We start from the raw sequence: 16,853 nt of genomic DNA on the forward strand, positions 1-16,853 counted from the left end.
AGCTGCTGTATGTCCTGTAAGAAGTGGTGTATTCTCTCCAGTCTTCCAGTACTTATCAGCTGCTGTATGTCCTGCAGGAAGTGGTGTATTCTCTCCAGTCTGACACAGTGCTCTCTGCTGCCACCTCTGTCCATGTCAGGAACTGTCCAGAGCAGCAGCAAATCCCCATAGAAAACCTCCCCTGCTCTCCAGACTGGAAAGAATACATCACTTCCTGCAGGACATACAGCAGTTGATAAGTACTGGAACACTGTAGATTTTTTTTTTTTTACAGAAATAAATTAAAACTCTATGGCACTTTCTGCCACCAGTTGATCTGAAAGATTTTTTTTTTTTTTTTTGTGAACTGCCCCTTTAAGGCCAGCTCCACGCCTATGCTGCTGGATTAAGGAAGTCCTGGTGGAGGGAGGGCAGGGCACTATACTATGTCTTCAGGTGGAGGGACGCTGGATCATATTATAGTACAGTCTCTTTTTTACTATATACTTTACAATTGTCTATTGGGCTGCTGTTAACCCTCTCCCTGCCTCCTCCTGTGTGTCCGCCTCTTTATATAACTTGTGCAGGGTGTTATGTAACTCGCTGTGGGATTGTATTACTATTCTGTATGTAGGAGACATTATAACCACTTATATTGCTGTATGATTTGGTTGTTATTCACTCTTTGTAGGTCGTCACCTTGTTAGATTTTGGCCGTGTTCACACTGGGACTCATAAGAGTTCACAGTGATTCATAGAACAAGTATGGAAGTAGGACCATGTGAGCTATACTGGAGCCTGGGACTATAGACAGATCTGTATAACAAAGTACTAGATCAGGGGGGTCAGACTGTGGCCTCCAGCTAGTGCAGAACTACAACTCTCATCAGCCTTCAGCTGCCCAGGCATGATGGGAATTGTAGTTTTGCAACACCTGTGCACTAGATAATTCCCATATGGAGCAGATCACTCGTCAGTAAGGTCTATGGCTGAGTTCACACTAGTGTAACACAGATGCATATACCCCGCACTGATGCCGGAGCCGCGGCCAGGACTCTATTATGTTATTATTACTTATCAATAATCTATTAGATATAATGATAGATCGCTGCTGACCGTCCTAGCCTGAGCTTCAGCGGTGTCGCATAAGAAAGTAGTTGAGAATCTTTTACCTTGCAGTTAGTAGGGGGCGCTGTGGATTTATTTTTCTTCTGGAAATGAACTACTTTGCATATTTTTTTTACCCATGGAGCATTGCATGAATTTTCTTCATACTCCGGTTTGGTGGCCCCTTTAAAGGGGTACTCCAGCAAAAAATATTTTTCTTTCAAATCAAATGGTTTCAGAAAGTTATATAGATTAGTGATTTACTTCTATTAAAAAAAAAACTCCAGTCTTCCAGTACTTATCAGCTGCTGTGTGCCCTGCAGGAAGTGGTGTATTCTCTCCAGTCTGACACGGTGCTCTCTGCTGCCACCTCTGTCCATGCCAGGAACTGTTCTGAGCAGCAGCAAATCCCCATAGAAAACCTCTCCTGCTCTGGACAGAGGTGGCAGCAGAGAGCACTGTGTCAGACTGGAGAGAATACACCACTTCCTGCAGGGCACACAGCAGCTGATAAGTATTGGAATTTTGAATTGAAGTAAATTACAAATCTATATAACTTTCTGAAACCAGTTGATTTAAAAGAAAAACATTTTTGTTCCCTGGGAAACTCCTTGATATAGTAAAATACTTGTAACATCTTTTGCAGAACCTGATATTGACCTGTGGATTGTTTTCAGGCTGCAGCCGCCCCATTGCGTCATGGAGGGTAACAATGGAGATGTACGGAACCCCACCGAGGTGCGTATGAGTCAGATGGTGCTCCCGTGTCACGCCAACCACCGCGGCCAACTCAGCACCGGACAACTGCTGAAATGGATCGACACCGCTGCCTGCCTCTCAGGTGGGAACACTATACTGATAGTAATAATCCACATAACACACATCTATAATATACATAACAGCCATCTATAATCCACATAACACACATCTATAATCCACATAACACACATCTATAATCCACATAACACACATCTATAATCCACATAACACACATCTATATTCCACATAACAGCCATCTATAATCTACATAACACACATCTATAATATACATAACACACATCTATAATCCACATAACACACATCTATAATCCACTTAACACACATCTATAATCCACTTAACACACATCTATAATCTACATAATTTACATCTACTGTATAATCCACATAACACATATCTATCATCTACATAACACACCTATGATCAACATAACATACATATATGATACACATAACACCCATCTATAATACATATAACACATCTATAAAACACACAACCAACATCTATAACCCACATAACATATATCTATAATACACAAAACATACATCTGTAATACACATAGCACCCTGCAGTGAGATGAAACTAATAAGTAATCATCCTTTATTGCTGGGCAGCTCCCTGGTGTTTGTCCAGTATCACTAACAAAAGCCTGTGTCCTGTATTAGTAACATCAGCCTGTGTCCAGTATTAGTAACATCGGCCTGTGTCCTGTATTAGTAACATCGGCCTGTGTCCAGTATTAGTAACATCAGCCTGTGTCCTGTATTAGTAACATCAGCCTTTGTCCAGTATTAGTAACATCAGCCTGTGTCCAGTATTAGTAACATCAGCCTGTGTCCAGTATTAGTAACATCAGCCTGTGTCCAGTATTACTAACATTAGCCTGTGTCCTGTATTAGTAACATCGGCCTGTGTCCTGTATTAGTAACATCGGCCTGTGTCCTGTATTAGTAACCTCAGCCTGTGTCGGGTATTTGTATCATTGGCCTGTGTCCTGTATTACTAACGTCAGCCTGTGTCCAGTATTTGTAACATCAGCCTGTGTCCTGTATTAGTAACATCGGCCTTTGTCCAGTATTAGTAACATCGGTATTAGTAACATCGGTCCAGTATTAGTAACATCGGCCTTTGTCCAGTATTAGTAACATCAGCCTGTGTCCTGTATTAGTAACATCGGCCTTTGTCCAGTATTAGTAACATCGGTATTAGTAACATCGGTCCAGTATTAGTAACATCAGCCTTTGTCCAGTATTAGTAACATCAGCCTGTGTCCTGTATTAGTAACATCGGCCTTTGTCCAGTATTAGTAACATCGGTATTAGTAACATCGGTCCAGTATTAGTAACATCAGCCTGTGTCCAGTATTTTATTTTATTTCATTTTCTCAAACCTTTTTATTAAATTTTTCGGCATTTTGACAAAAAGAAGCATAAAGTACAGTATCTCTTGTATTACCATATTAAATGATGATATTTACATAGTAATGTAGGGTATGAGAGAATTTGCAGTACTACATTAGGGCCAGTTCACACTGAGCAAACACTGCGCAATTCCGCGGCGGAGCTCTGAACATGTTAGTACTTTGAGCGGAGAGCGGCGGCAGCAGACAAGCGCGCGCCCTCTCCATTCACTTACCACAGCACACTGAGCACGGCGGGATTGCCGCGATCTTGCTCAGTGTGAACTGGCCCTAATACAGAAAAGACATAATGTCCAAAAGCGAGTCTCCTAGAATAGTCCGTCGGAGTTGAATAATGTAGCAATATTGTCCGTAAATGGATAACATCCCCAAACGCGGCAAAATTGTACAGGTAGTATTCCGTAAATAAAATAAAGAAACACTAAGATATAATAGAATAATATCTTATATATGACTAATAGTGGAAAAGGAAAAAACACAAACAAAAAGGCAAGACAAAAACAAATAATAAAAATGAATCATATAACATATAACACGCGACCAGCCCACCACTCCCACGATACAAGCTCAGTAGGTATTAAATATTCAATTATTGGAATCAGGAATTTTAAGTTTTCATAACGTATTAGCAGCATCAGCTTTCATATACCATAGTGTGTTCTTAAAACAGCATATGAAGGCGTTAATTTCAGAGTGTCCTGTGTCCTGTATTTGTAACCTCAGCCTGTGTCCGGTATTTGTATCATTGGCCTGTGTCCTGTATTACTAACATTAGCCTGTGTCCAGTATTGGTAACATCAGCCTGTGTCCAGTATTACTAACATTAGCCTGTGTCCTGTATTAGTAACATCGGCCTGTGTCCTGTATTAGTAACCTCAGCCTGTGTCCGGTATTTGTATCATTGGCCTGTGTCCTGTATTACTAACGTCAGCCTGTGTCCAGTATTTGTAACATCAGCCTTTGTCCAGTATTAGTAACATCAGCCTGTGTCCTGTATTACTAACGTCAGCCTGTGTCCAGTATTGGTAACATCAGCCTGTGTCCTGTATTGGTAACATCAGCCTGTGTCCTGTATTAGTAACATCAGCCTGTGTCCTCTATTAGTAACATCGGCCTGTGTCCTGTATTAGCAACATCAGCCTGTGTCCTGTATTAGTAACATCGGCCTTTGTCCAGTATTAGTAACATCGGCCTTTGTCCAGTATTAGTAACATCGGCCTGTGTCCAGTATTAGTAACATCGGCCTGTGTCCTGTATTAGTAACATCGGCCTGTGTCCAGTATTAGTAACATCGGCCTGTGTCCAGTATTAGTAACATCGGCCTGTGTCCTCTATTAGTAACATCAGCCTGTGTCCTCTATTAGTAACATCGGCCTGTGTCCTGTATTAGTAACATCGGCCTGTGTCCAGTATTAGTAACATCAGCCTGTGTCCAGTATTAGTAACATCAGCCTGTGTCCTGTATTAGTAACATCGGCCTTTGTCCAGTATTAGTAACATCGGCCTTTGTCCAGTATTAGTAACATCGGCCTGTGTCCAGTATTAGTAACATCGGCCTGTGTCCTCTATTAGTAACATCGGCCTGTGTCCAGTATTAGTAACATCGGCCTGTGTCCTGTATTAGTAACATCGGCCTGTGTCCTGTATTTTTAACATCGGCCTGTGTCCTGTAGAATATACGATTATAACAGTAGCATGAACTGTAAAATATATTGGTGTTATAATGATGTCTGTTCTTCCTATTTCTCTACAGCCGAGAGGCACGCAGGCTGCCCGTGTGTCACTGCCTCCATGGATGACATCTATTTTGAACATACAATTAGGTGATGACATTTTGATGTTATATTTATTTACAGTGGTACCTTGGTGTAAGAGTAACTCGGACTGAGAGAGTTTTTAAATAAACAATTGTTAAATTGTAACTTGGTGTAAGAGCATTGCTTTGGTTTAAGAGCTCCCTGTACTGGGTGGGAGGGGGAGTGGGGGAGGGGCATGGTCTGCATAGCAGGGTCTAAAGCCCTGTACTCTGACCCAGGAAGTCTCCCTCACCTTCCAAATCATAGCAGATCCACTTCAGGCTGGGGCTTGCATCAGGGGACAGGACTGTGGAGGTAATCTCTTCATAGCTGTAACCCTTCTCTCCCCGGACAGAGAGTGCTGCATGTATGTGCCCACATCTGTACTGCCTATTCCTCCCTGCCGTCTTTGTCAGTCCTTGTGTTTCCCATCCTCTCCATTCCAGTATAATCTGCCTGCAGTTACACTCAGCTATAGACACTGCTGCTATAATGTGCCTGCACTTACACTCAGCTATAGACACTGCTGCTATAATGTGCCTGCACTTATACTCAGCTATACAGTATATACACTGCTGCTGTACTGTCCTCCTGCACAGCTCTGTGATTCTCACTTCCTGATTGGTCCATGCTGAACACACCCCTTCCCCATTACTGTCATGTGACCACACAGACCTCTGACAGCGGCCCTGCTTCTCTATTCTAGCCTGTTGTACTATGCTACTGCATTATGGGGATCTGCAGCTCCATCCTTTATCGACAAGCTGCTGCTGCTGTGTTATCAGGTTTATACAGTTACTATACATTATATACCACATGCTGCTATACTGTACAGTAACTTATATATCACATATCCAGCTGCTGTGTTATCAGGGTTATACAGTTACTATACATTATACACCACATGCTGCTATACTGTACAGTAACTTATATATCACATATCCAGCTGCTGTGTTATCAGGGTTATACAGTTACTATACATTATACACTACATGCTGCTACACTGTACAGTAACTTATATATCACATATCCAGCTGCTGTGTTATCAGGGTTATACAGTTACTATACAGTATACACCACATGCTGCTATACTGTACAGTAACTTATATATCACATATCCAGCTGCTGTGTTATCAGGGTTATACAGTTACTATACGTTATACACCACATGCTGCTATACTGTACAGTAACTTATATATACATATCCAGCTGCTGTGTTATCAGGGTTATACAGTTACTATACATTATATACCACATGCTGCTATACTGTACAGTAACTTATATATCACATATCCAGCTGCTGCAGTGTTATCAGGGTTATACAGTTACTATACATTATATACCACATGCTGCTATACTGTACAGTAACTTATATATCACATATCCAGCTGCTGTGTTATCAGGGTTATACAGTTACTATACATTATACACCACATGCTGATTGCTATACTGTACAGTAACTTATATATCACATATGCAGCTGCTGTGTTATCAGGGTTATACAGTTACTATACATTATATACCACATGCTGCTATACTGTACAGTAACTTATATATCACATATGCAGCTGCTGTGTTATCATGGTTATACAGTTACTATACATTATATACCACATGCTGCTATACTGTACAGTAACTTATATATCACATATCCAGCTGCTGCAGTGTTATCAGGGTTATACAGTTACTATACATTATACACCACATGCTGCTATACTGTACAGTAACTTTATATCACATATCCAGCTGCTGTGTTATCAGGGTTATACAGTTACTATACATTATATACCACATGCTGCTATACTGTACAGTAACTTATATATCACATATCCAGCTGCTGCTGTGTTATCAGGGTTATACAGTTACTATACATTATATACCACATGCTGATTGCTATACTGTACAGTAACTTATATATCACATATCCAGCTGCTGTGTTATCAGGGTTATACAGTTACTATACATTATACACCACATGCTGCTATACTGTACAGTAACTTATATATCACAGATTCAGCTGCTTCTCATTGTTTCATCTCTTCTACATGTTATTCAGAATAATAATCAGTATATTTGGGGTGTGGAACCAATTTTCTGCAGATCAGTGATTTCTTATGGGAACATTTGCTTTGGTGTAAGAGTGATTTGGATTACAAGCGCCGTCCTGGAACGAATTATACTCCAAATCCAAGACACCACTGTGTATGTTTTTAGCTAAAATTTTCTATTTTGTAAACATTTAAAGCAAAGCAGTTCTATCTATTATTCTTATTCACATCCATCCGGAACTGGATTTTTAATGTCACCCGTTCCCTTTACTAGGTGTAAGATATGGATGATTTGCCATAGGCCGGCACATGAAGACAGGTGATTCTTCTTCTTTATTAATAGCCTTTTTTATATTTCCAGTGTTGGACAAGTTGTTAACTTGAAGACTAAGGTGAACCGGGCCTTTAATTCCAGCATGGAGGTTTGTATGGATCATGACTGCTCACTGCTATTAGCATCCACTGTGTGTGGCCCACTGTTAGTAATCCACTGTGTGTGCTCCGCTATTAGTATCCACTGTGTGTGCTCCGCTATTAGTATCCACCATGTGTGCTCCGCTATTAGTATCCACTGTGTGTGCCTCACTATTAGTATCCACCGTGTGTGCCTCACTATTAGTATCCACCGTGTGTGCCTCACTATTAGTATCCATAGTGTGTGCCTCACTATTAGTATCCACCGTGTGTGCTCCGCTATTAGTATCCACTGTGTGTGCTCCGCTATTAGTATCCACTGTGTGTGCTCCGCTATTAGTATCCACTGTGTGTGCTCCGCTATTAGTATCCACCATGTGTGCTCCGCTATTAGTATCCACCATGTGTGCTCCGCTATTAGTATCCACCATGTGTGCTCCGCTATTAGTATCCACCATGTGTGCTCCCCTATTAGTATCTATCATTTGTGCTCCGCTATTATAATCCACCGTGTGTGCCTCACTACAAGTATCCACCGTGTGTGCCTCACTATTAGTATCCACTGTGTGTGCCTCACTATTAGTATCCACTGTGTGTGCCTCACTACTAGTATCCACCGTTTGTGCCTCACTACTAGTATCCACCGTGTGTGCCTCACTACTAGTACCCACCGTGCGGTTGTGGCATTTCAATGCTTGGCACAGCCTCCTTGACACCAGAGATGGAGGAATATGAGTTATTTTAGTAAGTTTTGAAATAATTAAAGGGGTATTCCGCTCAAACATAACTTCTTATATGTTGCTGCCCATGGTGAGACTAACAATTCATGTCATACTTGTTAATATCTATTCCGTCTCCTTCCCCCAGTTCTCAGCTGCTGCTTTCTGCTGAAGACACAAAAATCTGTGTGTGAGCTTTTCTCTCTGTCTCCTCCTCCCTTCTGAGACAGATCATGTAAACAAGTCCCTGGCGGGCTGTATCTGCAACATTGTAGCTTCTTTGTAATGCTGGGAGGGTTATTCTGAAGTCAAGTTGCTGATGAACTCACTGAGATTATCCCTTATGGCATTACAAAGAAGCTACAATGTTACAGGTACAGCCTGCCAGGGACTTGTTTACATCAGCTGTCTCAGAAGGGAGGGGGAGGCAGAGAGAAAGGCTTACACACAGTTTTTTGTGTTTTCAGCAGAACGCAGCAGATGAGAACTGGGGGAAGGAGACTGTATAGATAATAACAAGTATGGAAGGAATTGTTAGTCTCACCATGGGCAGGGGCATATAAAAAATTATCTTTGAGTGGAGTACCCCTTTAAGCAGATACGAGCATTTACTTCATGGTAACATAACCCTCTGCAGCTCCTTTATCATCCACAGCTGACAGGGTCTCGTAATCACTAAGGTTACATTAGTATTGGATCATCCCAGATCCTATAGGAGCAAATTACCCAACTGCTGATATTACACAAGACCAACCACGCTACAACTCCGAGGCCTGAGGGGTATATACCAGACTGAGTATATATCCCAGGGGCCCCATAGCTGCTGAACCTCCGCCAGTTACTCATCATTGTTTCTTCAGGTCGGAATCCATGTCACCTCTGAGGACTTGTGTAATGGAAAGGAATGGAAGGTCTGTCAGGCGTTTGCAACTTTTGTCGCTCAACCACAAGACAATAAAAAAGTAAGAAAATAATAAACTTACTATGAATCCTATTACCATGAGTGTGATCAGGGCCGGCTCCAGGCTTGTGTGGGCCCTCGGGTGACAGAGCCTCAGCGGGCCCCCAATCCATCCACTATGCACCCATCAGCCACACACTATGCACACCACTAACATATACACACATTACTGACACAGACACTGACTGACACAGACACTGACTGACAATGACACACATTACTGACACAGGCACTGACTGACTGACACAGACACTGACTGATTGACACAGACACTGACTGACACTGACTGACAATGACACACATTACTGACACAGACACTGACTGACACAGGCACTGACTGACTGACACAGACACTGACTGATTGACACAGACACTGACTGACTGACAGACACTGACTGACAATGACACACATTACTGACGCAGACACTGACTGACACTGACTGACAATGACACACATTACTGACACAGACACTGACTGACACAGGCACTGACTGACTGACACAGACACTGACTGACACAGACACTGACTGACAATGACACACATTACTGACGCAGACACTGACTGACACAGACACTGACACAGACACTGACTGACTGACACAGACACTGACTGACAATGAAACACATTGACACAGACACTGATTGATACAGACACTGACTGACTGACACTGACTGACAATGACACACTCTGACACTGACTGACTGACAATGACACACTCTGACACTGACACACAGCACTTACAGCTCAGTCTTCTCCCTCCTCCTCTCTGCCCGGCTGCTCTCCACACTGTAAGGTTGAGGACCTGCGGGTCATGTGATCAGGTCCTTCACCCTTTTCTCTGTTCCCCTTTGAACATTAGAACACTGGGCCCCTCTCTCTCTCTCTGGGCCCCTCTCTCTCTCTCTCTCTGGGCCCCTCTCTCTCTCTCTGGGCCCCTCGAGGCGCTGTGGGCCCTGACACTGGCCCAGGTAACCCCTCTGCTGACGCCGGCCCTGAGTGCAATGATACCACCCCACTAAACGATGACAACGAGGAATAATAAGTTAGGGCCCTATTACTCGGGGCGATTATCGTGTGAATTACCGTTATATCGTTCTGTGTATTATGGGGAACGATTTCAGGTTAACAATAGGCATTCTAACATTCTCGTTTGCCATCGTTACAAATCGCTTTGTCTGCCTGGACCCTTACACATAATGGCTCCTGTAATATGCCGCTGGGTGCAGATGGTTCAGTCCGTTCCGGCCGTGTAACCAGACGGACCATTGTTCTCTGCAGGTGAAGCTGAAACCGGTGACGCCGGTGACGGAGGAGGAGCACCTGGAGCACAGCATCGCTGCCGAGAGACGGAGGATGAGACTAGTCCATACTGACAATATAAAGGAGCTGCTGACCCGGAGCTCCCAGCAGGATGGTCCGTATTACAGATGGGGGGGGGGGGGGTCCTGGTTCTGGCCTATAATAACTGAGGGGGCAGGAGAGGTGGGGGATTCACTACGTGTCCCCTCTCCATCTATTCCCTAATAATTCCACCATACTCAGCAGCCCAGACGCAGCATCCAGTTGGTTGTATAGAGGAAATTTCCCACTAATTTGGTTCTAAGGAACTTTATGAGTGATTTCACATAGGGAGGTTTCTTAAAGGGGGTCTTAAAGGGGTATTCTGGAAAGTAACTTTATTTTGTTAACTAAATTGCTTTATTAAAGGGGTACTTCTAGATAAAAGAACTTGTAATAGATAACGGGGGTCCGACCTCCGTACCTCCCAGCAATCTCCATATCGGCCCCCGACTCCTCTGTTCTGAATAGAGCTGCGGGTTTGGCACATGACCTGCGCTTCTATTCATTCTCTATGGCGCCTGTATGGAGTGCAGCACTCGGCTCTTTCCGATGGTTCCATAGGAATGTCACATGCCGTACCATGTATTCAAAATAAAGGAGCCGCGGGCCAATCTGGAGATCGCCGGGGGGTATGGAGTCCCCCTTTAAGCTGCCTTTATGCCTGTTACGTTGTCTGTGCGTCCGCCCCAGTTTCCGCACAGCCACCACTACAGCAAATAACGAACCCCAAACTATTTCATGGTCCTAGAAAACCAGAGCAGGCGGAGAGCCGCAGAGTATAACATATTATCCAATCTATGAATATAGAAAGGAGCCGGGAGCGCGGGATGAATGGAGAAGTCCCTGCCCAGAAGACCCGCGTGGAGAGTGTGGAACTGGTGCTGCCTCCTCATGCCAACCATCAGGGCAATACGTTTGGTGGGCAGATAATGGCCTGGATGGAGAATATTGCCACAATAGCTGCCAGGTACAAAGCTGAGATTTACTGCATACTCTCAACTGCACCCTCTGTTTACTTTGACAATGAACAAAATTTGTGATAACTGCCATGGTGCTCTGAAGCACAGGTGACTATTATGGTGCTCTGAAGCACAGGTGACTATTATGGTGCTCTGAAGCACAGGTGACTATTATGGTGCACTGGAGGCACAGGTGACTATTATGGTGCACTGGAAGCACAGGTGACTATTATGGTGCACTGGAGGCACAGGTGACTATTATGGTGCTCTGAAGCACAGGTGACTATTATGGTGCACTGGAGGCACAGGTGACTATTATGGTGCACTGGAAGCACAGGTGACTATTATGGTGCACTGGAGGCACAGGTGACTTATTACGGCGTACTGGAAGCACAGGTGACTATTATGGTGCACTGGAGGCACAGGTGACTATTATGGTGCACTGGGAGCACAGGTGACTATTATGGTGCACTGGGAGCACAGGTGACTATTATGGTGCACTGGAGGCACAGGTGACTATTATGGTGCACTGGAGGCACAGGTGACTATTATGGTGCACTGGGAGCACAGGTGACTATTATGGTGCACTGGAGGCACAGGTGACTATTATGGTGCACTGGATGCACAGGTGACTATTATGGTGCACTGGAGGCACAGGTGACTATTATGGTGCACTGGAAGCACAGGTGACTATTATGGTGCTCTGGAGGCACAGGTGACTATTACGGTGCACTGGAGGCACAGGTGACTATTATGGTGCACTGGAAGCACAGGTGACTATTATGGTGCACTGGAAGCACAGGTGACTATTATGGTGCACTGGAGGCACAGGTGACTATTATGGTGCTCTGAAGCACAGGTGACTATTATGGTGCACTGGAGGCACAGGTGACTATTATGGTGCACTGATGCACAGGTGACTATTATGGTGCACTGGCAGCACAGGTGACTATTATGGTGCACTGGAGGCACAGGTGACTATTATGGTGCACTGGAGGCACAGGTGACTATTATGGTGCACTGGATGCACAGGTGACTATTATGGTGCACTGGAGGCACAGGTGACTATTATGGTGCACTGGAGGCACAGGTGACTATTATGGTGCACTGGAGGCACAGGTGACTATTATGGTGCTCTGAAGCACAGGTGACTATTATGGTGCACTGGAGGCACAGGTGACTATTATGGTGCACTGGAGGCACAGGTGACTATTATGGTGCACTGGGAGCACAGGTGACTATTATGGTGCACTGGGAGCACAGGTGACTATTATGGTGCACTGGAGGCACAGGTGACTATTATGGTGCACTGGAAGCACAGGTGACTATTATGGTGCACTGGAAGCACAGGTGACTATTATGGTGCACTGAAGCACAGGTGACTATTATGGTGCACTGGAGGCACAGGTGACTATTATGGTGCACTGGAGGCACAGGTGACTATTATGGTGCACTGGAGGCACAGGTGACTATTATGGTGCACTGGAGGCACAGGTGACTATTATGGTGCACTGGAGGCACAGGTGACTATTATGGTGCACTGGAAGCACAGGTGACTTATGGTGCACTGGAAGCACAGGTGACTATTATGGTGCACTGGAAGCACAGGTGACTATTATGGTGCACTGGAAGCACAGGTGACTATTATGGTGCACTGGAAGCACAGGTGACTATTATGGTGCACTGGAAGCACAGGTGACTGTTATGGTGCACTGGAGGCACAGGTGACTGTTATGGTGCACTGGAGGCACAGGTGACTGTTATGGTGCACTGGAGGCACAGGTGACTATTATGGTGCACTGGAAGCACAGGTGACTATTATGGTGCACTGGAAGCACAGGTGACTGTTATGGTGCACTGGAGGCACAGGTGACTATTATGGTGCACTGGAGGCACAGGTGACTATTATGGTGCACTGATGCACAGGTGACTATTATGGTGCACTGGAAGCACAGGTGACTATTATGGTGCACTGGAGGCACAGGTGACTATTATGGTGCACTGGGAGCACAGGTGACTATTATGGTGCACTGGAGGCACAGGTGACTATTATGGTGCACTGGGAGCACAGGTGACTATTATGGTGCACTGGGAGCACAGGTGACTATTATGGTGCACTGGAGGCACAGGTGACTATTATGGTGCACTGGGAGCACAGGTGACTATTATGGTGCACTGGGAGCACAGGTGACTATTATGGTGCACTGGAAGCACAGGTGACTATTATGGTGCACTGGAGGCACAGGTGACTATTATGGTGCACTGGAAGCACAGGTGACTATTATGGTGCACTGGAGGCACAGGTGACTATTATGGTGCACTGGAGGCACAGGTGACTATTATGGTGCACTGGAGGCACAGGTGACTATTATGGTGCACTGGAGGCACAGGTGACTATTATGGTGCACTGGGAGCACAGGTGACTATTATGGTGCACTGGAGGCACAGGTGACTATTATGGTGCACTGGAGGCACAGGTGACTATTATGGTGCACTGGAGGCACAGGTGACTATTATGGTGCACTGGAGGCACAGGTGACTATTATGGTGCACTGGAGGCACAGGTGACTATTATGGTGCACTGGGAGCACAGGTGACTATTATGGTGCACTGGAGGCACAGGTGACTATTATGGTGCACTGGAGGCACAGGTGACTATTATGGTGCACTGGAGGCACAGGTGACTATTATGGTGCACTGGAGGCACAGGTGACTATTATGGTGCACTGGGAGCACAGGTGACTATTATGGTGCACATGTGAGTTACATTTAAACTTTGGGCACATATGTGAGACTTTGATCCTATAGGATTTTCCATGTGAAGGGATGACAGACACTCTGACATTATATACTCTGTATAATCTGTTACCATCCAGCACTCGTTTCATCACTTACCTCTATGTAACCGGTTGCTTCTCTTTACTCAGCCGGCTTTGTCACGCTCACCCAACTTTAAAGGTAATTGAAATGTTCCATTTTCGGGGACCCTCCCAAGTCGGGGACCGCTTGATCCTAAAGGCCATTGTCAACAATGCCTTCAAAGACAGGTGAGTAACCCGCAGGGTACAGCTGTAATTACTGTCTGACAGCTCACCATGTGCCATTAGGTTCTGTTAATCCAGCATCTGATGATCCAGAGATTCCTAATAACCTAATGCATGGCGCCATGTTCTCTCCTCCCGTAAGTTATTAGATGTCGGCCGGCATGAGAATATTACTTATAGGTAACCTGGTGCCATCTGATCAATGCTGTGAAATCCACATAAGAATCACCCTGAGGTAAAGATGGCGCCGGCAGATCATCAGAAACACACTTGGTTATGCGTGCTTCTAATCAATGAACATATAGCAGTAAGTTATTGTACTATCTTACTGTGGTCTTTTATACTTTCTTTATACTCCTGATGCAAACTGATTGCTCTGTTCTCCCTATTGAGCCACTTTTTGTCCAGTGTACATCCTGTAATGGACTTCCTGTCTGATACACTTCTTGTAATGGACTTCCTGTCCTGTGTTCATCCTGTAATGAGCTCCCTGTCAGGTGCACATCCTGTAATGGCCTTCCTGTCAGGTGCACATCCTGTAATGGACATCCTGTCAGGTGCACATCCTGTAATAGACTTCCTGTCCGGTGTACATCCTGTAATGGACTTCCTGTCAGGTGTACATCCTGTAATGGACATCCTGTCTGGTACACTTCCTTTAATGGACTTTCTGTCAGGTGTACATCCTGTAATGGACTTCCTGTTTGGTGTACATCCTGTAATGGACTTCCTGTCAGGTGTACATCCTGTAATGGACTTTTTAGCTTAGATTTCAGCCAGTAGATTTCCCTCCCAATACACCTCCTGCCTTTTACACCCACAGAAGCCAACCATATCAGGTAAAAGTTATAAGGCAAGGTAAAGTCCAAGCTAGAGTGTACAGCAGGGACAGGAAGTCTGTTACAGCATCTACACTAGACAGGAAGTGGGGCACTGAAGACAACAGAGCAAAGAATTTGCATCAGGGGTGGACGGAAAGCATAAAAGACCCCAGAAAGGTGGTGATGGATGTGATGCCCTTGTTGGATGTCCCTGATGATTCCCCCCACTAAATGTAGATGTGGGCTGCAGCCGAGCAGGCAGGATAAACACCTGATCCTAAGCATTCAGGGCCCTGCTCATAGGTAAGGGAATAGCTCAAGCCCTGGGGAGAACTTTGTTCTGATGATTATTATGCACATAATAGCTATACATTAATGTATTATTCTTACATACCTGAAGAACCACTCACACCTGTCCATCACCAAACAAGACTATGGAACCCGATCACTGGTATTTACATTACCTATATAGATCTACCTGCCCAGGTGTGAGTTGCTCTGGTTGTGTAATCTGTCATGGTAACTGGTATATGCCCTAATGTTTATGTATGTAAATGGAGTTTATCTGATTAAGTGTTGCCTTACCTGGTGGGAGTGTTACTTGGTGGGGGGGGGGTTACCTGGTAGAGGTGTTACCTGGAGGGGGTGTTACCTGGTGGGGATGTGACCTGATGGGGGTGATACTCGTTGGGAGTTTTACCCGGTGGGGGTGTTACCCGGTGGGAGTGTTAGCTGGTTGAGGTGTTACCTGGTGGGAGTTTTACCTGGTGGGAGTGTTACCTGATGGGGGTGTTACCTGGAGGGGTGTTACCCGGTGGGAGTGTTACCCAGTGGGAGTGTTACCCGGTGGGAGTGTTACCCGGTGGGAGTGTTACCTGATGGGGGTGTTACCTGGAGGAGTGTTACCCGGTGGGAGTGTTACCCGGTGGGAGTGTTACCCATTGGGAGTGTTACCCATTGGGAGTGTTACCCATTGGGAGTGTTACCCATTGGGAGTGTTACCCATTGGGAGTGTTACCCGATGTGGGTGTTACCCGATGTGGGTGTTATCTGATGGGGGTGTTACCCGTTGGGGGTGTTACCCGATGGGGGTGTTACCCGATGGGGGTGTTACCAGGTGGGAGTGTTACCAGGTGGGAGTGTTACCAGGTGGGAGTGTTACCCGATGGGGGTGTTACCAGGTGGGGGTGTTACCCGGTGGGAGTGTTACGCGATGGGACTCGTGTTACGCGATGGGACTCGTGTTACGCGATGGGACTCGTGTTACGCGATGGGACTCGTGTTACGCGATGGGACTCGTGTTACGCGATGGGACTCGTGTTACGCGATGGGACTCGTGTTACGCGATGGGACTCGTGTTACGCGATGGGACTCGTGTTACGCGATGGGACTCGTGTTACGCGATGGGACTCGTGTTACGCGATGGGACTCGTGTTACGCGATGGGAGTGTTATCCGATGGGAGT

At 45.3% G+C, this 16,853-nt stretch overlaps 1 protein-coding gene across 1 annotated transcript in view; it reads left to right on the plus strand.

Annotated features, from left to right (window-relative positions):
* Positions 1-387: 387 nt before the first annotated feature.
* Positions 388-16,853, plus strand: part of ACOT11 (acyl-CoA thioesterase 11) — a 35,144-nt gene continuing 18,678 nt past the window's right edge. Inside the window, exons 1-8 of the mRNA XM_069981690.1 lie at positions 388-461; positions 1,764-1,927; positions 5,038-5,107; positions 7,490-7,550; positions 9,122-9,223; positions 10,502-10,637; positions 11,372-11,531; positions 14,451-14,570. Coding sequence (XP_069837791.1) covers positions 1,786-1,927; positions 5,038-5,107; positions 7,490-7,550; positions 9,122-9,223; positions 10,502-10,637; positions 11,372-11,531; positions 14,451-14,570 — 791 coding nt within the window. The 5' untranslated portion in view covers positions 388-461; positions 1,764-1,785. The remainder of the gene's footprint in view (positions 462-1,763; positions 1,928-5,037; positions 5,108-7,489; positions 7,551-9,121; positions 9,224-10,501; positions 10,638-11,371; positions 11,532-14,450; positions 14,571-16,853) is intronic.

The sequence above is a fragment of the Dendropsophus ebraccatus genome, chromosome 8 (genome assembly GCF_027789765.1).
Source record: "Dendropsophus ebraccatus isolate aDenEbr1 chromosome 8, aDenEbr1.pat, whole genome shotgun sequence".
Taxonomy (NCBI): Eukaryota; Metazoa; Chordata; class Amphibia; order Anura; family Hylidae; genus Dendropsophus; species Dendropsophus ebraccatus.